Source organism: Lonchura striata, chromosome 1, assembly GCF_050655825.1.
Source record: "Lonchura striata isolate lonStrDom1 chromosome 1, ASM5065582v1, whole genome shotgun sequence".
NCBI classification, from domain to species: domain Eukaryota; kingdom Metazoa; phylum Chordata; class Aves; order Passeriformes; family Estrildidae; genus Lonchura; species Lonchura striata.
The window spans coordinates 113,733,066-113,758,449 of NC_140703.1; the positions used below are offsets into that span (position 1 = coordinate 113,733,066).

A 25,384-nucleotide genomic window follows, 5' to 3' on the forward strand; every position below is an offset into this window, starting at 1 on the left:
CAGCGTGTGGCTGCAGAGAAACAGAGCAGGACCTGCTGCATGTGAAGCTCAGCAGGAGAGGCAGGCAGGTGCCAGGGCTATCCTGCCAGTCCTGCTCACTTCCCCTCTGACAGCTGACACATCACTTGCCCCCACTGTGTATTGATGGTTTTCTTTTACCTGGAGGCACTTAGAGCTGCTTTCTCAGGGTGGTGTCTCAAGTCACTTGCACAGGAGCTGATGGTCAGGTGAGCACACTGTCCTGGAGATGGCAGAAATCCCTCACTGGTGAGCCAGGAGCTTCACAGATTCACAGACCACTCAGTTGAACTCACGCCAGTGAAGCCAGATTTGCACCCTGACCTGGCTCAAGGATGAGCCCTTCTCCAAAGTGTCACCCTCAATTCAACCTACATCTCACTCAAGCTCAGCCTGGATCAGATGCCACCTCCAGCTGCCATGGGCTTCATCTCCAGGTGTCCCAACACTGCCCTGTCCCACTGACAGACAGGTCTCCCAGAGGAGACACCCTAGGGCTGATTGCTCCTTCCCTGCCTTTAGTGAGAGAAGGGACTTAGGGCAAAAGCAGCTTTTTGATCATTCCCTTGCATGCTGGGGCTCCAGTCCCAGCACACAGGAGACACTGCTCCCTGTCCAGTTCCTTCTACCCTTTTCTCTGGCACCCAGGAGCAGCACACTGTCACCTCCCTCCACCCTGTCCCCAGCCTGCCCTCCAGGTAGGACAGGGCAAGAGGCCAGGCTCAAATCCATGTGCCAGCCTCAGGCAGGAGGCCCTGGGCTTCTAGGAGCATGTCAGAGATGGCAGAGTCCAGAACTGGACATGGTATCTCCACACGATAAACCTCTCCTGCGTGCAAAGCTGCTCTGGCATCTGGCACTGCCCTGAGCCCGTGGGTTCAGGTTACCATCCCTGCGTGGGATCAGCTGTGCTGCAGCTCCTCTTTTCCCTCCCAAAGGTCGATATTCTGAAGGCACTGGGTGCTGAAATCGTGAGGACGCCGTGCGCCCGCTTTGATGCCCCCGAGTCCAACATCCGTATCGCCTGGAAGCTGAAAAGTGAAATCCCAAACTCTCACATCCTGGACCAGGTAAAGGCCGTCCCCCCACTGACTCTGTGTCCCAAGAATGTTTATAGGGTGCTCTCCAAGTGTGCCTGTGTTTGGGGGCTCCATTTGAACTGGCACCAGAGGCATATTTCATCAGTGTTTTACGGCATTTGAAACTCAATCACTCCTCTGCAAAGCACAGGGGGACAGAAACAAAATAAGGGACACTTCCAAACCTGCAACACTTCTGCCAAAGCCTGGATGTGGGCAAGGTTGGGTTTTCTTGCACAATTTAAAGACTCTTCAAATTGCTTCAGATTTGACTTTGATCTGAAAAAAAAACATTTTTAAAGCCTAGTTAACAGCCTCTGTTCTGCCTCAAAAATATACTTCATGCTGTAAAGGGCACACCCTGGTGACTCCTGTCAGAGGTTCCTGCAATGCTGGGTCTTAGGCAGGAGGGCACTTGGTCTGAGCCCTGAGTGAGGAGTCCTTGGAGTGCAGAAAAGTCAGACAAACTCCTTCCTTCTGAGAAAAAAAAAAACAAAAAACAACAATAGTTCAAAGACTGAACGAGCTTTTCAGCTCATTTTTGATCCATGGGTGTGAACGTGGGGTGCACAAATAGCGGTGCTGCAAAATCCCTCTGTGCATGTGAGCTGACTGATGATCAGGACAGCTTCTCCAGCCCACAGCTCCCAGCCTCTGAACCACCCCCACGCCTAATGGGCACCAAGTGCTGGAGAGTGAGTGTTTGTGGGCACACTTGTGGAAAAACCCCAGGTGGGCTTGGAAATCTGTCCCGAGAAGGACAAACAGGAGGAATAGCTGTGAGCTGCCCTGGTGGGGCAGCAGGCAGGGAGAGGAGGGGGCAGCTGCATGCTTTGGGTACAGCTCTGTCAGGAGCTGTTGCTGTTTTATATTTTATTTGACCTGCTCTTCACACTCCTGCTGTTCTCTGCTGGAATCAACAGTACCGAAACCCGAGCAACCCCCTGGCTCATTACGACACCACGGCCGAGGAGATCCTGGAGCAGTGTGAAGGTATTGTCTGTGCTGAGGGCTGCAACCCTCTCTGAGAGGCTTCATTTACATCACTTATTGACCTGAATGTCTAGAAACAGCCCAAAGGGCCTCTCTAGGGGCAGGCAGTATTATCTTAATAACGCTGACACACAGGGTGTAGCAACCTCTCCTAATCCACTCCAGATACACCTCAGCCTGCAGGGCTTCCCAGCTGTCCCCTCCCGCTGAAAAAGCCTGGGGCAGGAGAGAAACTTAAGAAACTCAGGTTGTACCTAAAGAATAAAGAATATGTCTCTTGGTGGCCACAGTGACCTGCCAGCTGGGTGCACAAGAGATCCCACGAGGTCTTGGAGGGGAATATAAATCCACCAGGGCATGGCAAGGCTGCATCTGACCCAGCGCTCTCATTTGCAAATCAAAACAGACTGAAACCTCACAAACAGTGATGCTGGAAGGGAGGGCTGGGGGAGGATAAAGGGCTATCCCAGTCCATGTTTGTGCAGATAGAAATGAAATTTACTGCCAGTTCTGGGAGCACTCTGAAACGTGAGCAGGACTTGAGGATTTTAACTGGAGAGCAGTTATCGGAGCAGTAAAAGCAGTCAGGTATCAATGGGAAACAAGAGAGCTCCAGCCTTCCCTCCACTATAGAGTGGGGATTTGCTCCAGCTGGCTGCCAGGGTTGCAGGTCCCCCTTGCCCAATGCAGCTGCAGCATCAGGTTCTGAAGGCCAGACTCCAATTCTGCTCCTACCAGCCCTAAACAAGAGGACACAGTCTCAAGCTACGTCACCGAAGGTTTAGGTTGGATATTAGGAAAAAATTTTTCACTGAAAGAATAATAAAATACTGGAATTGTCTTCTTAGGGAGGTGGTAGAAACACCATCTCTGGATATGTTTAAAAAAAGACTGGACATGGCACTTGGTCTATGGTTTAGTTGTGGTGTTAGGGCATAGGTTGGACTTGATGATCTTAGAGGTCTCTTCCAACCTCATTATTCTGTGATTGTGATTAAATCTGTATCATTTCAGAGATGCCAGTGGGGCAGCATCTGGCAGAGGCAGTGCCAGGGCAAGCTCAGCCCTCCCTCCACTGTGGATGCCAACACAGGCTGAAAAGTTGTGCCTGTTGGTGATATTCACGTGTGTGACTGCTTTGATATGCTGTGCTTTGAAAGCGATGGGTGTGCTGAGATATTCCCTCCCCCTTAAGCCACTGAATCACAGAATATCCTAAGCTGGAGAGGACCCACAAAGATCATCAAAGTCCAACTTCTGGTCCTGCACAGGACACCTAAAAAATCACACCAAGTGCCTGGGAGTGTTGTCCAAACACTCCTTGAGCTCTGGCAGGCTTGGTGCTGTGCCCACTGCCCTGGGGAGCCTGTTCAGTGCCCAGCCACCCTCTGGGGAAGAACCTTTCCCTAATATCCAACCCAAACCTGCCCTGACACAGCTTCATGCTGTTCCCTCTGTTCAGCAGATGCCAAAGATGCAGAAATCATGGAGAGCTGCAGTGGGAGATCTGGAGATCACCTTCAGCTCCCTGCAGTGAGGCAGGATGAGCTGTGCTCTGATCCTGAAAGCTCATCTGAGCTTCTGCTCAGCACCAGGCTTTGGCCACCAGCACAGCCTCTGCCTGACCTTTCCTCACGTGGGGCTCTGGTGGCCACAGGCTCTGCCTCTGCACAGGGCTCTGAATAAAGGGGAGGCTGTGCTGGGGGCTGTGCTGAGCCCTTGCAAACCCCTCTCCCCCCTGATCTCAGGCAAGGTCCACATGGTGGTGATCGGGTCTGGCACAGGAGGAACCATCACTGGTGTCGCCAGGAAGCTGAAGGAGAAGTGCCCGGAGTGCAAGGTAAGGCTGGAGGCAGGACTGCCAGGGTTTTCACGGAATCACAGAATGGTTTGGATTCGAAGGGACGTTAGGGGCTGTCCCAGTCCACCCTCCTGCCATCAGCAGGAACCCTTTCCACCTGACTGGGTTGGTGAGAGCTGGCCTTGAACAATTCCAGGGATGAGGCACCCACAACTTCTCTGGGCAATCTGTGCCAGGGCCTCACTGTTGCTGTCGAGGCAGGATGGGAATGAAGAGGCTCTGATTCAGAAGGCTGTTGAGAGTAAACTCCCATTTATTCAAAATACACTGCTCTTTTATACAGAGCTCTGCAAGGACCAAATCCATTGGTTCTGAAGTGAAAACAACCCACCACCATTGGTGCAGAGTGCTTGACACACAGTGATAGAACTTAACTACAAACAATGTGAAAAACAAGAGAGATAAAGAATTATTTACATTCTTTCCCAGCTCTTTCCCAGGCCTCTGCCTGGATAGAAACTCTCGGTTTCTTTCTTTGACTGAATCTGAGACCCACACCCCACCACCACAATAAGGAATTTCTTCCTATTATCCAATATAAACCTACCCTCCTTCAGCTCAAAGCCATTCCCCCTTGTCCTGTCCCTGTATGTCATTTCCTGCCTGACCCCACGGCTCACCTGAGGGAGCAGTTGTCTGCACCTATTTGTTCACAGCAATGGTGGCTTTTGTTGGAAGCAATTTGGTGATGTTTAGGTTGATCTAGACCCATCCAAGTGCCTTGTAGACCAAAGTTTCCACAGCCCCAGTAAAACCTCCCCCTGCCTGGTGCCTTGCCCTGTGCAGGACACTCTGGGAGCACAGACAAATGCTTCTCCTCTGCCACTGCAAAACCCTCTGTTCTTTAGGGTTAACATCACTCACAATGCTCATCCTGCAGAGCTCGTGCTTCAAGGCAGACTGGAGGCATGCACACACTGGCCTGGTCAGTGTGTGAGTGATCCCTGATCCACCAGAGGGGTGTGGATCCCTGATCCCTGATCCACTGGAGGACTGGGACGTGAGGCTGCCTCCCTGGCAGCGTGCAACTGCGTGTGGAGCAGTGTCACCATCACCTCAGCCCAGACACAAAGCTGTAAATAACCAGGGAGGTGTCACCATCAGCCAGCACGGCTAGATCCAGAAAGGATGTCTGTATCCACGGGTTTCCACAGGTTGGAACTCACTGGCTGGCTTCACCTAGAGCAGATTAAGGAGCTCTGGCACTGCCTTAAGGGCTGGGCTTTGGAAGTGGCAGGCTCTGCCAAAGGGGTGATGACAAACACCTTGAGAGTGATAACATTCAGTTATCACCAGTCACTTCTGCAACAGCTGAAGACTGCTGAGGATCTATTTTAAAAGAGAGTGAAAAACAGCACCTTTATATCCTGGAAGCTCTCCATGCTGCCAGTGATTAGGAATATTAATGAATATCAGGGGAAGGAAACACTGCTGATAAGGCTGTGGATAACTTTTCCATTTAATTTTGAATTTGGCTGTTTCTGAATTCCCATTTTGGTCTGACAAAATGTCTTTCTCTCCAAGATCATTGGCGTAGACCCCGACGGCTCCATCGTCGCTCTGCCCAGTGAGATGAACAAGACCAACACCACAACCATCGAGGTGGAGGGCATTGGGCACGACTTCATCCCCACTGTCCTTGACAGATCAGTGAGTAACCCTGTGAAGAGGGGCCTCTGCCTGCTCTCTGCTTGGCATCCAGCCTGCTCCCAAGGCCAGAGGTGTGCTGGCCCTAGTTTATCTTCCCAGTGCACAACAAGGTGTTGTGGGGGGATTGGGACACCCAGTTCCTTTCTGAGTAACTCTGATCATAACTGACCCACTGTCTCAGACACATTCTTCTTTCTTTCAGGACTTTTCATAGAGGAGCACAGAAATAAAAATTTCTTTTATTTTCTTTTATTTATTTATTTTCTTTTATTTATTTTCTTTCTACTTCTGCTCCTTGTTTTTCCCACGTGGAATGTGCTTGAAAAATCTTTTACCTGGGGCGATTGCTTGATTGGATTCTAGTGTGGATTGTTTGAGCCTGATGGCCAATCCAATCCACCTGTGTCTAGGCTCTCAGCAGAGGGTCACGAGTTGTGAGTTAGATATAGTAGCTAGAAAAAGTAGGTAGGTAGTTTTAGTATCTCCTTTAAATAGTATGTTAATATATTATAATATAGTTACAAGAAATCATTCAACCTTCTGAACTAAAATCAGACATCATCATTTCTTCCTACCAAGTTCACCTACATTTACAATAACCCACAAGGAGAAGGCATAGGTGAAAAGCAGGCATGTAACACAGTGTGAGTGTCCTCTGCTCAGGCTGTGATCACACAGATGTCTGTGCTGAGGCTGCTCCTCATCACGCTGCTTTCCTGAGCCTTCTCTGCCTCAGGCACCACACACAGAGAGCAGAAATCCTGCACCATGAACAGGTTGGATGACAAGGTCCAAGCCCTGTAAGACAGCAGATCATGAACCTTGTAGCTCTTTGTTGTCAAGTTCCCTCTCAGTGTGTCAGCTGCCACAGGGCTTTTAATCCCTAACACAGGCTGCCTGTGTTGCCCTGGCCTCATTCTAGAAAGGCCCCTCACAGCCTCAGACCCCAGATTCTTTGTGCTTCCAGGTGTTAGCTACATCCCTGCTGTCAGCACATGGCTGCAGAGCTGTCACCTTAATAATCCAGGCTGGTTCTTGTAGCTGGATCCCATTTTGGCAAAATCTCAACCATTAATGTACCCTGGCCTGGGACATCATAAATACTCCTCCACATTAGGATGGAAAGAAAGAAACTGGACCTGTCAGGCATCCCTAACTTTCCAAGGAAAAGGTGCTGGCTGGAAAGGCGTGGGTGTCTGCAAGCAAGAACTCCAGACCATGGATGTTCTGACAAACGCTTTCAACAAGTGTGGAAGGCAGCTCAGAGCTGCCAGATGATGTGGGCATCAGCACCATGGCGTGCCTCAGAGGGTCAGGGCAGCCTGAAATAACATTGCCAAGACCCATGGTCCTTGCTTTCCTTGCAGGTGGTCGATCAGTGGTACAAAAGCAACGACAGAGACTCGTTCCTCATGTCCCGCAGGCTGATCAGAGAGGAGGGGCTATTGTGTGGTAAGCACAGAGCAGCCACAAGTGTTTGTTTTCCTAACAAACCTTCTGAACCTCATCCTTTTGGGACCAAAACGCTCCAGAGAATAGGTGCCCTCTGCATTTTGTGTCTGCTGGGTCAGCAGTGCTGAAAGGCTGAGCCTCGAGCTGTGCAAAGGTCACTGCAGATCCAGAGGTGTGTCCCTCAGTCTGCTCTGGGGTCTGACTCATCAGCCACAGTAATTTTAGAAGTAATAATTCTCTCCTTGCTGGAGCACTTTTGCAGTGGAACTGGATCTTCAGGCAGTGTAGAGTTACAGAGGCTGAAGGGAGGATTAGTGGGGCTCGGGGCAGGACAGGTGGGCTCTGCCAGCAGCTCTGTGAGGCCGTGCTCGGTGTCACTGCCACACCAGAGGTGCCAGCTTTGGACCAGGAAGGTCTGAAAGCAAAGAAAGTGTGAGATGTTCTTACTGAGTATTCCTCCCTGTGCCAACAAGCTGTAAGTGATCCCACTGGCTTCCCAAAATGAACAGGTGCCCTCACACAGACTCTGCCTATGCCCTAAGAGCCTCCACAGAGCATCAGCCTTGTTTTCAGCCCTCCCTGACACCAAGCAAACCGACACAGGTTTGCACCCGGGAGCAGACACTACGTAGGCTCGTAGTTACAGCTGACAAAAGCCCTGAGCACTCATATCCAGGGAGTTTTGGAAAAGATCAGGCTATATATATGTAATGAAACACTTAAATGTTGATTTAACCTAGCAGGCATGGAGTCACTGTATTTCAACAGAAACCACTTGTTTGAACTCAACCATAATTTGTGAACAGCTTCGTGTTCCCTGAACTGCATTTTTCAGGGCTGCTCCTCGTTTGTTTGAAAAATGTGACCCAGGGATAATTAACCTGCTGTAAAATACGTGCTGCCTTGAATGCAGTGTGTAATTGGCACACAGATAGTGGAATGTGTTTGACTTCCAGTACTCAGACTGCTGGTGGAAGAATTGCCTCTGTAAAGCAGGGACCTGCTTTCCCTACGTGCAGCAAACCACATGCGTGCACACGGACACGGGGAGCATTCAAGCCTTCCCATCATGTTGGCCTGGTATTCCAAGCATGAATGTAATGTTTATGGGTTTTTTCAGTCTTTACAGTGCATTTAAAGCCAATCTTTGGCTGCCAAGTATGTCAGCCAGGAGCTCTAGAGCTGGCGTGCTCTTCTGCTCGTGTGAAGGGAGGGTGTGGCGTGGACAGCGTGTTCTGGATGTCCCTGCATGGGACCTTCCAGCCTTTGGTCTGCCCACAGAGTCCCCACAAGAAGTGGTTCATGAAGTCCATGAGGTGACTTTCATGCTGCCTCAAAAGCCCAAGAGCCACCATATGAACACATCCCATGAGTCCCTACCTCTGCCTGGCCCTAAAGCCTGCAAGGCTTTGGGATGGATTGTCCTCCCATCCCCTGTCCCACGCCACAGGGTGCCACCTCTGCACCCTTATGTGGGGCAGCCTTTGCTTCCCACCGTGGGACAGCGGCCCTGGGCAGCCCTGACACTTGTGTCCCTCTCCTTGGTGCAGGGGGCAGCTCGGGCAGTGCCATGTCCGTGGCTGTGAGAGCTGCCCAGGACTTGAAGGAAGGTCAGCGCTGCGTTGTCATCCTGCCCGACTCCGTCCGCAACTACATGTGAGTGTCCTGCTTCCTCTCCTGCTTCCCAGCACCAGGCTGGGATCTCCTCCTGTGATGGGAGCTGAGCCCAGGTGCTTGGGGTTCTGGAGAGCCGCCCCGATAAATCTGATAGCAAGGCACATGCTGTGAGCCCGGAGCTGGGAGTCTCCCTCGGGCAGATCATGGGAAAAAAGCAAAGTAAACACCAGGGAGAAGGAACAGTCACCAGGGGATGGGTGTTGGGACACTTGGGGTTTATTTCCTCTCATCACTGACTCACTGCACGCAGCAGGACTCGGCCAAGCTACACCTTCTGAGTGTGCATGCCTAAAGTTAGGCAGGCAAATAGCTGGCGTGCTTCAGAGAGTCACTGAGCACCCAATGCTCCTGCTGACCTTAAAAGGGGCTGAGAGCAGCCAGCTGCAAAAATCATGAGAGCCCTGGGGGCAGTGCTGTGGGCTGGTGCACGAAACAAAGCACGACTTCTTCTGGAAGCCTCACAGACTTGCTCTTTGTTGGTGATTTCTAGGTCCAAGTTTGTGAATGATAAGTGGATGATAAAAAATGGGTTCCTAAATGAAGCCCAGGAGAACAAGCCTTGGTAAGAAAACTTCTGCTGGGATAAACTGTGCTAAGGGAATCAGCTTTCTGAGTCTGGAAATCATTATCTTCAAAGGAAAACGTTCCCTTTTAGTGTTTAGGAAAAACAAAGTAAAGTCCAGACCCCTCTGGGGAGGCTGTAATGTCAGCTTGTCTCTTTTGGGTGGTTCTCTCTCAGCTCTGCAATCAAAGTCTATAAAGGAGCCATTTCTGTCCCAAAGTAGCTGATCCACTCCCACATGGCAGCCCAGGCCATCTAGACCCTCTGAAAGCCTCTTTCTACTGCACATCTGACATTCAAAGGACCATCAGGCTACTGGGGAGGTGGGTCCCTGTTGTAGCAAGCCCTCTTTCAAACAGCTCTGCAGCTCTCTTCAGGCAGGGGACAGGAAATTTTCACCTTCCAGAGCTGCTGGCCAGAAAAGATGGCAAACTCTGCTGTCCCTTGGACACCATGGGGAAGGAGTCCCCTCAGGGAGTCACAGGCAAACTGCTGATGCCAGCTGATGTGTGGCTGGGAAAATGCCAGGTGCTTAGAAAAGCTCTTGGTCTCACCCAAAAGACAGCAGGTATTACTGATGTCGCCTTCTCCTTTACCAAAATATATTGTAAAATATTTCCTCAAAACTTAACACATTTCCAAGGTGTCTGGTTAGAGTCGCTCTTGGCCCTTCCAGGCTCCAGCATTGCCTTGCCTTTTCTGCAAGGACTCAGGGCTGAGATGTCTGGGAGCTGCTTGTGTTCCCTCACAAACAAGCTCAGCTTGTCCCCCATAAGTCACACGAGCATCTCTGCAAGGCTCTCTCCTGCAGGAGCTGCAAATGCTGCCTTGTGAGGACCAAGGATGCAGGACAAAGGAGTAAAACTGGTAGGTCAACCCATTTATGAGCTTGAAGTGAAGCCCTCAATAGTTTCCTTGGATTCAGGACAGCTCAGCACCTTGCCAGCTGCTGGTCTCATCCCTGCCTCTGGAGTTGCATGAACACTGGGCGTAGGGAAAGCTTGGCTTCAACCAGACCTGGCCGTGGTGGCGTTTCTGCTTTGGGTGTAGGAGTGGGGCTGGCTTTTCAGGCAGACAGAGAATCCCTCATCTCCTCTGGCCTTGCCCCCTGCTGAAGGGCACAGCTGTGCAGCAGTCACAGCTCAGCGCTGCCATTTGTCTTCCAACAGGTGGTGGAACATCAAGGTGCAGAAACTGAACCTCTCGGCCCCTCTCATCCTCCTCCCAGAAGTCAGCTGTCAAAAGGCAATTGAGATCCTCCAGGAGAAGGGATATGACCAAGCTCCTGTTGTTGCTGAGTCAGGGTAACTATTTCTGCTCACTGCAGGAATCTTGGGCATTTGTACAGAAAAATCAGTCGTGACAAAGCTAAAGTCCCGTGTACTCATTCAGAGCTGGGGCTCTTGTGTTGGACTCTGATTAGTCCAACATTTTATTTTAGAAATATTATCTGCCTCCTTGTGAAGGTTCATCAATAGAACTCCTGTAAAAGGTCCAGTTAAAGCCCAATCCAGTGCCCACCAAACCAGAAGATGCTGGATCAGTGCACAGGCAAGGGGAGCCCAGGGGAGAGAGAGCTGGGGTGAAACCCACAAAAACAAGCAGCTGGAGAGCCCACGGGTTTTCCTTCTCCCAGCTGCTGAGTCCTGGGCTGCAACAGCAGATTTTAACTACTGGGGAGCCAACAGCTTGGTGAGGACAAAGCCTTCCTTGTTCTGCTCAAGTGAGGAGAAACCTGGTGCCTCCCACTGACTGCAGCAACAGTTCAGTCACTGACTTCAACAAGAGCAGAGCAAGCCCTACATAAAATGTGTGTTCTACCTCAGGTCTGACCTTCTGGAAAACTCCCTGTTCCCTTACAGGCTTATTTTGGGAATGGTGACCCTCAGCAACACCCTGAGCTCCGTGCTGGCTGGAAATGTGGAGTTCTCAGACCCTGTCACCAAGGTCACCTACGACCAGTTCTCCAAGGTACCACTGAGGCTGGGGATGGTGTCAACCCCCCTGGGGACGGGGAGGGAGGGAGAGGTGCACCACCAGCACCCTGGGGTGTGAGAGGAGCTGGGAGAAGAGGTCAGTGAGAAGGCAGAGAGGAGTGGGGAGGGCCATGGTGACATCTTGGAGATGGGAGTAAGGACAAGCACCTGTAAAGGCTCTGCTGAGCCAGCAGGGCTCAGATGTGGGAGCTTATCACACCAGGACCAAGCACTGGCAGGGGAGTTCATCCAGCTGGGGAATCAGCACCCTCCAAAATCAGAGCTCAGCCATTGCCAGGTGAAGTAAAACGTTAAAAGTTACATTCTGTCCTGTTTAGATCAGCCTGGAGGACAGCCTTGGGAAGCTTTCCTGCATCCTGGAGAACGACCCCTTTGCTATCGTTGTACACGAGCAAATGCAGTGTAGGTATCTGCAGCAACTCCCCACGGCCTTGGCACAAGCACGTGAGAGGGGAAAGGGAAATTCTCAAGCTGATTGTGGCAGGTGTCAGTGCATCTGCTGCACCTGGGCAGCCCCTGAGCCTCTGCACCATGAGGGTTTCTGCTCTGCAAAGCCCTGGAGCTGCCCACTCCTCACCCATCTCTCCTCCTGACACCACAGAGATCAGGGGAGAGGGGCAAAGCTAGCAAAGGGGAAATTAGGGATCTCTCTAGACTTCTGTAGCCCAGGGACAAGGTCAGAAGGAGCATTTGGCCACATTGGGCAAAGCCTGGGTGGAATTCAGGCAGCTAAGTTGAGAAAGCTGAGAAAAACTGGGGTGGGCATGAGCAAGCCCTGTGGCGTGGGTCACCAGGGGTACTGCTGTGTGTGAGCCTTACCTGGACCATGGCTGGGTGTAGGGATGCTGTGCCAGTCTGGGAGCACCATTAAAGCAGGTTTTGTTGGTTTTATTCTCAATCCACTGCACAGCCACCTTCCCCTTGGTGTAGCAAGGCAGCCCAGCAGAGTCACCTGCAGCAGCACCACAGCAGCATCAGGATTGCTGACACATCAGTGGCAGCAGGGATCACCCCTCGTGCCTCCTCTGGCCCAAAAAAGGTGTGGTGGCAGGTGCTGCTCAGCACATCTGACCTGGCACACCTTTCCAGTACAATCACACCAAAAGGAGTACAGATTTGACCTTGGCTGGGAAAAGTGAGCAACACAAAAAGCAGTCAGAAGAGCCATGTTTAGGTCTTGTGAGTTAGAGCTGAAGGGTGTAATTATGCTGATTTGATGGGATTACACACTGAGCATGCAAAACATCCCTCAGGTGAGCAGTGGGTGACACTGCCAACTGCCTGCTCAATGCAGGGCCTCCAAAACCCACCATGCCCAAACATCCCAAAACTTCCCTCTCCAGGGCCTGCTCCCCCAGAGCCCCATCAGCTCTGAAGCTTGCAAGTCCATCCATGTTCACACAACAGGTTGCAAACAAAAATCTGACACTCAAAACTGCCTTTGATGCACATTTCCAATTCAGTCACCAAAATTAATTCCAGGCAGAATTTCCTTTCTCAGTCATGTTGCCATAAAATAAGGAATATCTTTTTTGTATCACATTTTGATATAAATTAAGTGGTATCAGCAAATTAAATGGCACACATCAAAAAAAATATCAGCCAGCTGTCTGCAGCACCTCTTGCTCTGATTTTCAAACAACACCCACTTGCTTTTCCAGAGCTGCTGTTTTAATGCTGTCACCCCCTTATTTATTACTTTCCTCCCACACCTTTGGAGTTTGCATTTTCTCTTGTGTCTGGGCTCTGGTGGCTAGTTTTTGTTTTATTTAAGAAAACATTTATCAGACAGTTAAAACAATTATTGAAGTGCTGTTTCATTAATGGTGGTGTAGGATGTTATGAGAACAGAGTAGAAAAGTGCCTGACTGCTGCTTTTAGAGACTCTCATTAGTTTGCTCTGAAAAGTTCTGTGGTGATAGGAGCAGGACTGGAACAGAGGTTGGCTAAAAACAACTGGGAAATTAAGTTTCCTGCTCTGGGAAAGGTGGGTAATTTGCAACAAAAACCTCTCTGGTGTGATCACAGTAACCTGACTGAGGCTCCATCATCATTTCTGTGGAGGTAGAGCTCAGACACTGTCCCCTTTAGGGTTTTCTTTTAATAAATGCACAGCAGCCTCTGCACAGCTGGAAGGTGGTGAGAGGGCTGGTGGGGGTGGTAGTGTTCTTTTTTAGTTTTTTTTGCCACTGAGCTGGAATTTTCTGTGCTTCCAGACAGTGGAAATGGCAGCTCCTCCATGAAGCAGATGGTGTTTGGTGTGGTCACAGCCATGGACCTCCTCACCTTTGTCAGCAGGAACGACAAGAAGTAGCAGAGCAGCTCCTCCAGCAGGTCCAGGTGTGCCCCTGAGCCCAAACCACCTGGTCAAGGGAGCCTCTGGCCCAATCCAGCCAACAGATTCTCAAAACGCTCAGGAGAAAATTGTGATGTATTGTATTTGTCTGCCAAATGCCACCCACAGTATTACTAAAGAAATTGCGTTTAACAGCCTTGTGTGCTCACATGGAGCTTCCCAGGGCTGGGCAGGGAATGTGGATGAGAAGGAGATGATTGTTCCTGCCCAGATTTTAGCAGGAGGAGCTTTGGTGAGTTTGCCAGCTGCAGGTACCCGGGCACTGCCTGTGTTGCAGCTGCTGAGAGTTTTCCTGACCCCTCGGGGCCACAAGAGCAGCAGGGCTGGGGGCAAGTCAGGGACAGCTGAACCCTCCTGCCCCTCTCTGCCCACCCCAGGCAGGGCTGAGAACCCCCAGGAGCCATTCCTCCTCACCCCTGGGGATGTTTGCCTCCAAGAAGGCAGCAGGAGAGTGTACAAGTCTTAACTTCTTTTTGCCAGGGTCAGGATTAAAATGCATGAGATGGTACTTCTTGTTTGGAGTCTGATGTTTATTAGTTCTTATCCATATTACAGTCTCACAAAACCCTGAGTTCTGCAGCACTCCACTCCAACAAACTAAAAATGGAGCCCCATTTCCCTCTCTGCAAGGCCTTTTAAGGGTAAACTGTCCAATTAAGAAATGACACCTCAATTATTTTTACTTTTAGCCCAATAACCAACCACTCGTGCCCAAAATGGGGACTTTTTTATCCAATTACACAAAACCACCCAAACCCCTGGAGAAGAAGGTGAAAAAGAAGGTGAAAAAGAAGGAGCAACCTCCACCCTAAAACCTCCATCTTGCTTTATATCTATTCCTGTATTTTAAACCATTAAACTCTGAGTTTCCCACCCTGTGATATCACACACTTCTATTCAAACGCCACCCTCACAATCCCATTTCTATAATTCCATTTTGGAAATGTTCTTCTTCTGCTGCTAAGTGGCTACTTCATATTCTCAGTCTAATCTAGTTTGTAGGAGACTTTTATTAAGTTATAGAATGCTGAAGTATTTACATTTAGGAAAAGTGTCTCTGCTGTCCATCATTTCCCGAGTGACATGAACGATTATCAGATTTTCTGAGAGTTTTTGCTTGAGCAATAACCATATTTGTCCAGAAAAGCAAAAACTGATTAGCTCAACCCTCATCATATCGTGTTTATTTTAGCAATTCTGTTGCAAAGTGAAGCACATTAATCCATGTTTGTGTTCCAAGCTCACATGGGTAAGTCTGAAAGTGCCCCATAACTCCATGAAGCCCAGAACTGAGTCTGAAGCTGGACCAGCCTGGCTGTTATGGGTTAACCCAAAGCCCAGCGCTTGCAGCAGCAGCAGCAGAGCAGCAGCAGAGCAGCAGCAGCACTGCAGGGCTGCAGGGCTGCAGGGCTGCAGGGTAGTGGCTGCCAGCTGCAGACAGGCTCCAGGGCAGGCAGATGCACTCCAGCAAAGGTGAAGTAACTGCTGAGTATTAACCTCGAATATTTACAACTTCTTCTGTATGCTGTGAGTGCTAATAAAGCTGAGTGAGAGCTCCGGGTGTTCCAGGATTGCTCCACCTGGGCTGGAGCCAGGCTCCCCAAGGTGCTCCCTTGCCCTGCCCCTGGGGGCTGCTCTTTGCAGGCACATCCCAGAGTGGCACTGCCCTGCCAGGGATGTCGGTGCTGTGTCTCCTGGTGTTTGCCAGGCCGTGACATGTCCCACAGGGACATCACCAGCCCCATCACCCGCCCAGAGTGTTGGGTTAGGAGTGAGAGGATCTGGCTGTGCCATCCTGCTCACCGTGTCTCTGGTGTGGAAAAGCCCTCAGGAGGCAAGGGAGGAGTTTTCATTTGAGTTGTCTGCAGAAATCCCTGCAGGACCTATAAACACGTGCCCATACAGCATCAGTGACAGGAGCAGCGTGTCCAAATGTCACTCCCACCACCCTCTGTCCCTTCTCCACACATCCCTAGGCCTGTCCTCTGACAGTGATGACCCCTTCTGGATAAATGGTCCTTTGAGCTCCTTTTCCTTCCCCTACCATTGAGACCCTGTCAATATTTTATGTCTCCAGTGAGAGGCAGCTGCCCAGCTCAGCACAGCTCGGTGCTCTTGAGCTCTGTTAGGTATGGGAGTTCTGGATCAGAGGGATGGGACTTTCCAGGCTTCAGGAGCCATGAGAGGGAAGCAGGAGGTGGATGAAGGCCAGGCAGCATCCCAGCCCACTGTCCTGAGTGCAGTGTCCAGCTCCAGTGCTCCCTCAACCTGCAGGTCCACCCATGCTCTTCTCCCAACACATCCTGTTCCAAAGGGTGCACGGTGTGTGCTCCCAAAACCCTCACTGCTTTCCAGTCCCATCTGCCCCAAGATGCCTCAGCTCTTCATCCCTCTGTTCTGCAAGGCTGGGGGCACATTTCCAGTGAGCTCATGAGTACCTCGGGGAGCTTATGAGTACATCAGGGTAAGACATTTCCACAGCAGGGACCAAATGGCCCAGGGGGAAGAAGCTTGGGCTGCCCGTGCTGGTCAGGGCACATGAAACTCCTGTTGTGCATCCCTTTTCTGCTGAGATCCACGGCCTGGGCTCCCTGCAGCTCAATCCAGAGGAAAACAAACCCCAAGTGCTTTAAAGGCTCATGTCAAGCGTGTGGCACAGCAGGGCTGCCCTGTCCTGGGAAGGCGTGTGCTCTGAGAAGGTCCATGCCCACCACCGGCTCCTGCATTTTGGGCTGCATCACCCCAGAGCTGGCTGCATTTCAGCTGTGCTGCCTCCCTAGAGCTTTTAACTCATTTTGCTCTCCCTGTGGACTCCCTGTGCCCAGCAATGAAGCACGGGGGGGGCTGCTGATGCTTCAGAAACGCCGGTGAAGTTTGCCCAGAGCTGCAGACGGCCGGATTAGCCCGAGCTCAGACAGAACCAACACCAGGAGCAAGATAAGCATCTCGCTGGCCCTGCCCAGCACCTTGGAGGCTTCCCCGCCTCTGCTTTCCCTCCTCCAGGGAGGGAGGCACATAAATAGAGGTGCCGGCGGCTCTGGGGCAGGAGCGGGGCCGCCTCCCGAGGTGTGGCAGCGCATCCTGCCCGGCCACCCTGCAGGTAACCGGGAGCGGGGCAGGACCAGCCTGCATCCCTGGAGCGGGCGGGAGGATGAGCATTTCTTTCCCCAGGGAACAGCAGGAGGCTGGCGGTGCTGCTCAATGCATGGCGAGGTTTTGCTGGAAATTGGCCCCGCTGAAGGTGCCCAATGTCACTGCTGGGTGGGGTCAGATGTTTTGGCAATGGTTGGGGTGTGAGAAACCTTCTCACAAGGCTTAGTGATGTTTGGTGGTGGTGGCCTGCTCTGTCCGTGTGGCGTGGGTGAAGCTGGGGCAGCTCTTGGCTCGGGGAAGGGAGAACTTCTCCAGCATCAGCTTTTCCCTGGGAGCACATCTGGGTTCTGTGCCAGTCATCTGGGAATGACAGTAAAATGACAGTAAAACCATTAGATTAAAATGCGTGTGAATGAAAGGAAGGGGCAGAGCAACCCCAGCAAAGATAAAGCAGGTCTAAGTAACTTAAACTAGCAAAAGCTTGCTTTAAAACCAGAAAAACTTCCAAGTCTTCCTTTTTTTTTTTTTTTTTTTTTTTCTAAATTGATAACGGACAGGGTCTGTGCTTTCAAGCTGGTTTCTTTATGCTTATGCAACTTGCAAACGTTTTTTGTTTAAGGAGATGTTAAGAAATAACTGCGAGTAGTTGCATGCCTGCAAGAGTAGGAAATTTGGGCTATCAAAGGGTGATGATACAAATGTAATCAAAGACGGCACTGGGGCAATGGGAGAAGAGACCAGAGCTGGAAGAACCCAGTGCAGGAAGAAAGAAGGTGTATTTAAAAAGGGACATAAGGGCACGCAGACAGAGGGAAGGGATTCAAAAATGCACTTAAAGGAAACACTGAGTCTTGAAAATCTGAAAGGAAAAAAAAAAAGTCCTCAGCCTTTAAACAGGATTCAGCATGGGCTGCCAGGTGCTGTGCATCCAAGGTGTGAGTGGAGAAGGAGGAGGGAGCAGGCACAGGGAGGGAATTTCATGCCAGGACTGACTCTCTGAAAAGAAGCTCACCAAAATAAGTAGAGAAGACAAAGAGCTGAGTCCCACAGGAATGCCCAACATCAGAAACAGCTTCCTTAAGAAAAAAAGGTTTTTCCAGTTGAAATAGAGATGGAGTGACCCCCTTGGCTTCCTTTGGAGGAGTGAGGTGGCTGGAAAAGACAGACAGTGAGTGGCACAGCAGGACAGGCTGACACCCAGACCTGGTGCCTGGAGTAGCCACAGGACAACCCACCAAAGCAGACAGGGCTTCTTTGAGCCCTTCTTCTGTCCAGGCCTTCCAGGAACAATTAATTAGTCATTTAAATGTAAATTATTAGCACCAACTTGAGGCTGAACAAGTCCCATTTGCTAGTCAGGGCAAGCATGCCCAAGCTCAGTGGGCGCAGCAGCGTGGGCTTTGCTCACCAGTGCCTGCCTGAACCCTGGGGATGGAGGACACAGCGGTCCAGCCGGGATGGGGTTTTGGGGATGAGATATTCTGGTTTAGAGCAAACCCCCCTGGCACCAGGCAGCTGTGGATGATCCAACCTCCAGCCATGGGCTGCTCAAGGAGATGGGGCTTCATCCCCTGGGCTCTAAACCAGCCAGCCCAGAGCCGGGTTCTTCCATTTCCCCTTGTTATGTGTAGTAAAATATAATTCGGGCCATCCCTTGTATGAAATATGTAATATTAGATACTTGTTAGATCATGCCTGTTATATTAGTTCCCCCCCCCCCCCTTGCAGACGAGACTGGGTGTATATTGGAAAATGATTTACAAGTAAAAAGATGTAGCTGGGCCAGGAGATGGGCCATGGCTGGACTCCAGGTGTTGATCAGCAGATCATCGGTGTTGATGGTCGTCGCATGAATGGCCTGAGATAGATATCATGGAAATGCTCAGACAGATCCATGTGAATGCAGCCTTCCCCGTAAACTCTCATCAATAATTCAGCTACTCTGGACATTGAATTATTTCTCCTCATCACCAAAAAAATAAAATCTTATTAACCTATAGACTCTGAATAGAAGAAAAGACTAACTGCTCAAATCTTGGCCTCAGGAATTTTCCCTATAAAAACTGCTTAGACCAGGATGGAGGTGTGTGGGCATAGGAGAAAACCTCTGCTGAGGCTGACTCCTTGTTGCACACCCAGGGTCGACCCCGGGCTCGGCTCTGTTCTTTCCGTGTGGCTGGTTAGATAGAATTTGACTGCTAATAAAATTATTTTTATTTTTAATCTGGCTGAATAAATTCTCATTTATAACACCCTTTTTTCTCCCCAGAGCCATGGCACTCACCCTTCTCCTGGTGCTCACCTGCATCCTACTTGGCGGCGCGGCCCCAAAGCCCAGCTGCGAGCCCAGCTCCTGTCCGCCGTGCCCCGAGGGGGACCCGGAGGGGACAGCCACCCCCAGGGCCACCGGCTGCTGCCCCCCGTGCCCCCCGCCCTGCTCCTGCCCGCCCTACCTGGAGAGCGACTGCGAGATGCAAGGCTTCTCCGGCGGCCGCATCCCCGCCGGCCGCTCCTTCTACATCGACTTCGCCCGCACGATCTGCACCTGCGGGCCCGGCGGGGACATCGCCTGCAGCCCACGCTGCCCCCGCCCCGAGCCCGCCTGCCGTGCCCTGGGCAGCCCGGTGGCCGACGGGTGTCCCCGCTGCGTGTGCTACGACCAGGACGGGATGGCAGTGCCGGCCGGCAGCGTCACCCGGAGCGGCTCCCGAACCTGCCGGTGCCCGGCTCTGGGCGGGGAGCTGCGGTGCGGAGAGCCCGGCAGCGAGCGGTGATGCTCCGTGCCCGGCTGGGTCAGCGGGCGGTGATGCTCTCTGCCCTGCTGCCTCACCGAGCGGGGATGCTCTCTGCCTTGGTGCCTCACCGAGCAGTGATGCTCTCTGCCCTGTGCCTCACCGAGCAGTGATCTCTCCTCCCTGTGCCCCACCGAGCGGTGATGCTCTCTGCCTTGGTGCCTCACTGAGCGGTGATGCTCTCTGCCTTGGTGCCTCACCGAGCGGGGATGCTCTCCTCCCTGTGCCTCACTGAGCGGGGATGCTCTCTGCCCTGTGCCCCACCGAGCAGTGATGCTCTCTGCCCTGTGCCTCACCGAGCGGTGATGTTCTCTGCCTTGGTGCCTCACCGAGCGGGGATGCTCTCCTCCCTGTGCCTCACCGAGCGGTGATCTCTCCTCCCTGTGCCTCACCGAGCGGTGATGCTCTCTGCCCTGTGCCCCACCGAGCAGTGATGCTCTCTGCCCTGTGCCCCACCGAGCAGTGATGCTCTCTGCCCTGTGCCTCACCGAGCAGTGATGCTCTCTGCCCTGTGCCCCACCGAGCAGTGATGCTCTCCTCCTGTTGCCTCACCGAGCGGTGATGCTCTCCCCCTGCTGCCTCACCGAGCGGTGATGCTCTCCTCCCGTTGCCTCACCGAGCGGTGATGCTCTCCCCCTGCTGCCTCACCGAGCGGTGATGCTCTCCTCCCGTTGCCTCACAGAGCGGTGATGCTCTCCTCCCGTTGCCTCACAGAGCGGTGATGCTCTCCTCCCTGTGCCTCACCTCTCCTCCAGCATCAGAAACCTTCCTGCCCCGTGGGACATCCTCACTGAGAGGCTTCAAAAGATCCCTGAGGACTTGGAGAGGGGGAGATGCTGCGTTCTCTTGTCATTTCCAGGCAGCGTGTCTGCTTGCTTGCTTGTGAGGTTTGCTCCACAGGGGTAAACTGAGCGTTGCTAAGCGTGTAACTGGAGTGAACGCAGCTATTTATTTATTTGGAAGATGATTCTGCTTTTGTATGTGTTTGTGTTTATATAGGCTGTTTATATTAAACTCGCTGGATGAACTTTCTCCCAGGAGCCAGGCTTTTTCTTCCTGTAATTCCATCGGGTTCCAAGTGGTGGGACCAAGATCAGAAGGCTGGCTGACACCTTCTCTCCAGTCTTTTCCTTCTCCAGTCTTTTCATGAGGAGGGAGGAAGAGGTGGGTTAGCACAGCTCTGTGTTCTTAGGGGCAAACCCCTCTCCTGTCTCCATCCTCCGGAGCAAAGCCTTGGCTCACGTGAGGATGGTGGCACTCAAGGCTCAGTCCTTCACAGCCACATTGATCCTACCCAGAGCTGGCCCCATTGTCAATCCCAGTTCAGTAGGAACACCCCAAAATGTGTCTCAGTGACTGTGTCCTCTGGATACAGACACAGGATACAGAATAGTGCATCTTCTGAACGCTTTGACATATATAAATACACACACATATATAAATATATCTATATATAAAATCCAGAGCATCATCAGGCTGTGTTACTAACACACATTGTTTAAGGATTGAATAAAATATTTGTTACCAATGAACTTTTGAAGACTTTACTGATAAGGACACATTCTCTTTCCTCCTCTGTTAGCTAGTGGTACTTGGGCCACACAAGACTCTCTCCAACCACCTTGGCTGCTGGTACACCTGGACACATTAAATGGGTCCCCTGGATTATTGTAATTTCTTTATCTCCTTCTCTAATGCTGTTTGACTGAAAAAAAAAAAAAAACACAACAAAAACCAACAAAACCAATGAGCAGATGAGATTCAGATGGTCAGGAAAAGGCTGGAGGAAGCAGGTGAATTTAATTTTTGGGATGCAGCAGGGGTGTCCACCCACTGGGGAAGGGACCTTAAGGATTATCCAGTTCCAACTCCCCTGCCATGGGCAGGGACACCTTTCACTGTCCTGGGTTCCTCAGATCTCCATCCAGCCTGGTACTTCCAGAGATGGGGCAGCCACAGCTTCTCTGGGCACCCTGTGCCATTTCGCCACCCTCATTGTGAAGAATTTTTTTCTTATATCTAACCTAAATTTCTCTTCTTTCAGTTTGAAGCCATTCCCCCTTGTCCTGTCATGCCAGACCCTTGGAAATTCTCACTCTCCATGTTTTTTAGGCCCCTTCAGGTGCTGGAAGGCCACAAGGAGGTCACTCCAAAGCCTTCTTCTCTTCTCTGGGCTGAACAATCCCAATTCTCTCAGCCTTTCCTCATGGGACAGCTGCTCCATGTTCCTGTTGCAGGGAAGGAGGTTTGACCTGACAGAACTTTGCCCTCTGCTCCTCCCCATTCAGTGGAAAAATCTTAATTTTTAGTAAGGTTAAAGCTCATTGTTCACCTTCCAGACAGACACCAGACATCCCACGCCACCGTGTCTGCCAGCAGCACAAGAAATTCTTCCCATTACAAGTTTCTAATTACCTGCTGTCCAGGTATTTACAAATTGCTGAAGGAACCCACATCCTCTATGCCCTTGCAAGGTGAGGGTGTTCGAGTCCATGGGGTTGGCTCTCTTGTGTCTGCCAAGAATTTAAGGGGATCAGGATGAGTTTGCAAGGGCAGTGGTGGGTTTTGCAAGCACAGGGATTATCCAGAGGGAGTGATGAGGGATTTGGAAAGGCTCCTCACTGCCTGGGGAGGGTGGTGGGCTGCTGGGGTTGTTTATCCTTTGTCACACATCTTATCTGTCTCAGGGCTCCCTGCTTTGTGTGACCGATAACCTTGGAGCAGGGGGGAATGACCGACAGATGGGCAGCCCCTGCACAATATTGGGTTTGTCTTCTCTACCCGGTGTCAGCACGGGAACAATGAAAGAGTTATTGTTCAAACATCTCTGCAAAAAGGTCCCTGTCGGCTCCTTTGCAAGCTGCTCCTCGGAGGTGGTGCAGAATTTCTTTGCTCTGCCCCCACCTCTGATGTGAAATACCTTCTGTCTCCAGGATCTCTCTCTGCATTTCATCACACTGAAAGCAGTAGCTGCATTATTTTACTTTTACCACCAACAGCACATGCACAGGGAGAAGATTAAAAACTCACAGTGATCAGTCGTCAGAATTTATTCACTTAAATGTAATGTCCTGGGGTTTGGCATGCTTTGTTTGAATGGGCATTGTCCTGGATTCTCCAGTGTTAATCACCCATGTGCTTCTCTGCAATTTGGACACAGCATTGCTGGCATTATGTGTATTTTTCCAGGTCAGATTTTCCCCAGTCTGGGCAGGGGTGTAGTTTTGTGGCTACTCCTCCACATGGTCACTGTCACTTGGCATCACAGCCAGGCAGTGTTAGCAGGGAAGGACTGCAAATATTTCCCAAGAGCAAAGCAACACACAAACTCCTGTGCATCCCTAAATGAGCCCTGAGAACTGAAACCAAAGCTGAAATTTGCAGCTCCTAAAAAGGACTCATTTTGCACATAGAGCAATCAGGCTTGGGGGTTTGTAAAGGATCATTACAGATGTTTAGTCAGTTGTGGAAGGGACAGGGCCTTTCTTCATAATTTTAATCATAAAAGGATTGATTTAAACAGAACCGTGCTTTAGCCCTCAGTCCTTTTACGAGCCCTCTCAGTTCCTGCCCCATGAGGCTGTAAAGCCTTAAAATATTCGTTAATGAAAGCCCATCAGGAGGCTTCCTTTGGGCACAACTATGTCAAGAAGTTGAAATGTTTGCTCAAGTCCTTGTACCTTTTCCAGCAGCCTGCCAGAAGTGAATTCCTCAGGTGTGGCTCACCAAACAGCTTTAGCACCCAGACTACATTTGCAGAGCCCAGGTGTGGGGGGCTGGCTACTTGCCATTTGGTTTTTTTCTAGTTATTATGCTCTTAAGTGATCAGAAATCTTGGTCCATGGCAGGTTCTGCACGGGTGATTTCTGATGAGGATGAGAACAGAGGTTTCCTAGAGGATCCCCTAATTAAATTACAGCACAGTCACTCAGCGTTGGTAAGGGACTGAGCACATCCCCCTAGAAATTCTCTCTAAAACTTGGGGAAGGGAGAGAGGGAACATTTGACACTTTTGAATGTGTTCATTATAGAAAAATTTAAGTTGCCCTGACACACCAAAACTGCAGTGCATTTATTAACCAGCACAAGGATGGGAGACACACACATACACACACAAGTGTATTTGGGTTTTTATGATTTAATAGGGAGTGCTCTGTGGGCTAGGGACAAAGCGGGGTTTGGTGAAAGGTTGAACTCCATTATATTGGAGGTCTTTTCAACTTAATTGATTCTGTGATTCTGTTGTCTGATTTAGCTTCAACATTGTGCACCTACACTAAACCAGATGTTTTTTTTTTAATCATTCTGATACTGCATCCACAGCAGCAGCACCCATAGCTCAGCTCTCCAAGGCTGTTGGGCTTTTTCCAGCAGCTGGCTTTGAATCCTGGAGTGATTTGCAGAGTCATTATTCATGGCTATTCACAGTTCAGAAGTTCAAGAGACACAAAAAGAAGTCCAGGGTACGTAATCAAAGATTAATTGTTGCCAGTTTTCAAAGAAAAGAAGGGGGAAGCAAAAAAAAAAAAAAAAAAAAAAAAAAAAAAAAAAAAAAAGCAAAACCAGTTGTTTGAAAGCAGAATGGAGGATCTTAAGGATCTTAGAGGAAAATGATTGTTTCTGGGGCTGCTGAAAGTGTCCCTGTGTGTACAAGTGAGTCAGGAATATTGTTTCCAGCCAGCATCTGGAAAGCTGGGAAAGCAGCATAGGCATTACCTAACAAATGCCAACCCAGTTCCTCAAAATCTTTGGAATTTTGCCATTTTGAATTTCATTTGATGATGATGCTTAAAATTTTCAAGAGCTTTCAGTTCTCAATCCAGCTACAGTATGGAGTTAAGAAACTTAATCAGAATCAGCTGTGCAGAACAGTTCTTTTGTGTATTTTAAAATGTTTGTGTATTTAAAAAAAAAAGCAACAGAAATATTCTCTCGGCTTCCTGGCCTTAATTGAGATCCTGCCGATGGAACCATATACACTGCTAAGTATCTTAGAAAAATCAGTACCTGCACAGTAATTGAATTTGTAATTACTGTAATTGCACATATCAGTAAGTCCCCTTGTCTTTTCTGTGTGCCAGCCTCTGCTGAGAGCAAGGAGCCCAAACCTTAAAGACCAAACAGGGCCATGAACTGAGCTGTGCAGAAACACGAGGAATCAGAATTTGTGAATGTTAAGAAATGAAGGAAGTGTCCATAATTTGTAGCTCATAGCGAGATGTTGCAGGAGGAGGGACACACACAGCCCTCAAGATGAAAAGTCAGTCACTGGTTACTTAATCACAGGACCATTAAGGTTGGAAAAATCCTCTGAGATTGAGTCCAAGCTGTGCCCAATCCCCACCTGGTCCCCAGCCCACAGCTCTGAGTGCCACCTCCAGGGATGGGGACTCCAAACCTCTTTGGGCAGCCCCTGACTATGCTGAACAGCATTTTCCATGGGGAAATTCCTGCTGAATTTCTGCAGCTGAGTCTGCCCTGGCCCAGCCTGAAGCCATTTCCCCTTGTCCTGTCCCTGTTCCCTGGAGCAGAGCCCGACCCCCCGGCTGTCCCCTCCTGGCAGGAGCTGTGAGAGCCACAGGGTCCCCTGAGCCTCCTTTGCTCCAGCTCAGCCCCTTCCCAGCTCCCTCAGGAACTCTCCAGCCCCTTCCCAGCTCCCTCAGGAACTCTCCAGCCCCTTCCCAGCTCCCTCAGGAATTCTCCAGCCCCTTCCCAGCTCCGTTCCCTGCCCTGGACACGCTCCAGCCCCTCCAGGTCTCTCCTGCAGGACCAGAACTGGGCACAGCCCTCGAGGTGTGGCCTCAGCAGTGCCCAGCACAGAGGGACAATCCCTGCCCAGTATGATCTATCTGCA

The 25,384-nt window shown here is 50.7% G+C and overlaps 2 protein-coding genes across 3 annotated transcripts in view; both read left to right on the top strand.

Moving 5' to 3' along the window:
- Positions 1–14,153, top strand: part of LOC110479436 (cystathionine beta-synthase-like) — a 28,495-nt gene extending 14,342 nt beyond the window's left edge. For both annotated transcript variants that reach the window (XM_031506364.3, XM_085586600.1), the window contains 11 exons: positions 957–1,088; positions 2,021–2,090; positions 3,839–3,930; positions 5,476–5,601; positions 6,969–7,053; positions 8,604–8,709; positions 9,221–9,292; positions 10,462–10,596; positions 11,155–11,263; positions 11,607–11,691; positions 13,506–14,153. In XM_031506364.3, the coding sequence (XP_031362224.2) occupies positions 957–1,088; positions 2,021–2,090; positions 3,839–3,930; positions 5,476–5,601; positions 6,969–7,053; positions 8,604–8,709; positions 9,221–9,292; positions 10,462–10,596; positions 11,155–11,263; positions 11,607–11,691; positions 13,506–13,603 (1,110 nt within the window). In that variant the 3' untranslated portion in view covers positions 13,604–14,153. The remainder of the gene's footprint in view (positions 1–956; positions 1,089–2,020; positions 2,091–3,838; positions 3,931–5,475; positions 5,602–6,968; positions 7,054–8,603; positions 8,710–9,220; positions 9,293–10,461; positions 10,597–11,154; positions 11,264–11,606; positions 11,692–13,505) is intronic.
- Positions 14,154–16,689: 2,536 nt separating this feature from the next.
- LOC146768831 (fibulin-2-like) lies at positions 16,690–21,060 on the top strand. The gene is made up of 3 exons (XM_085586656.1): positions 16,690–16,745; positions 19,008–19,639; positions 20,087–21,060. Exon 2 carries the CDS (start codon positions 19,012–19,014, stop codon positions 19,510–19,512), a length of 501 nt encoding a protein of 166 aa, XP_085442782.1. The 5' UTR covers positions 16,690–16,745; positions 19,008–19,011; the 3' UTR covers positions 19,513–19,639; positions 20,087–21,060.
- Positions 21,061–25,384: the final 4,324 nt, after the last annotated feature.

Coding starts and splice junctions, on each gene's coding strand:
- LOC146768831 (XM_085586656.1), top strand. CDS start 19,012: ATGGCACTCACCCTTCTCCTGGTGCTCACCTGCATCCTACTTGGCGGC.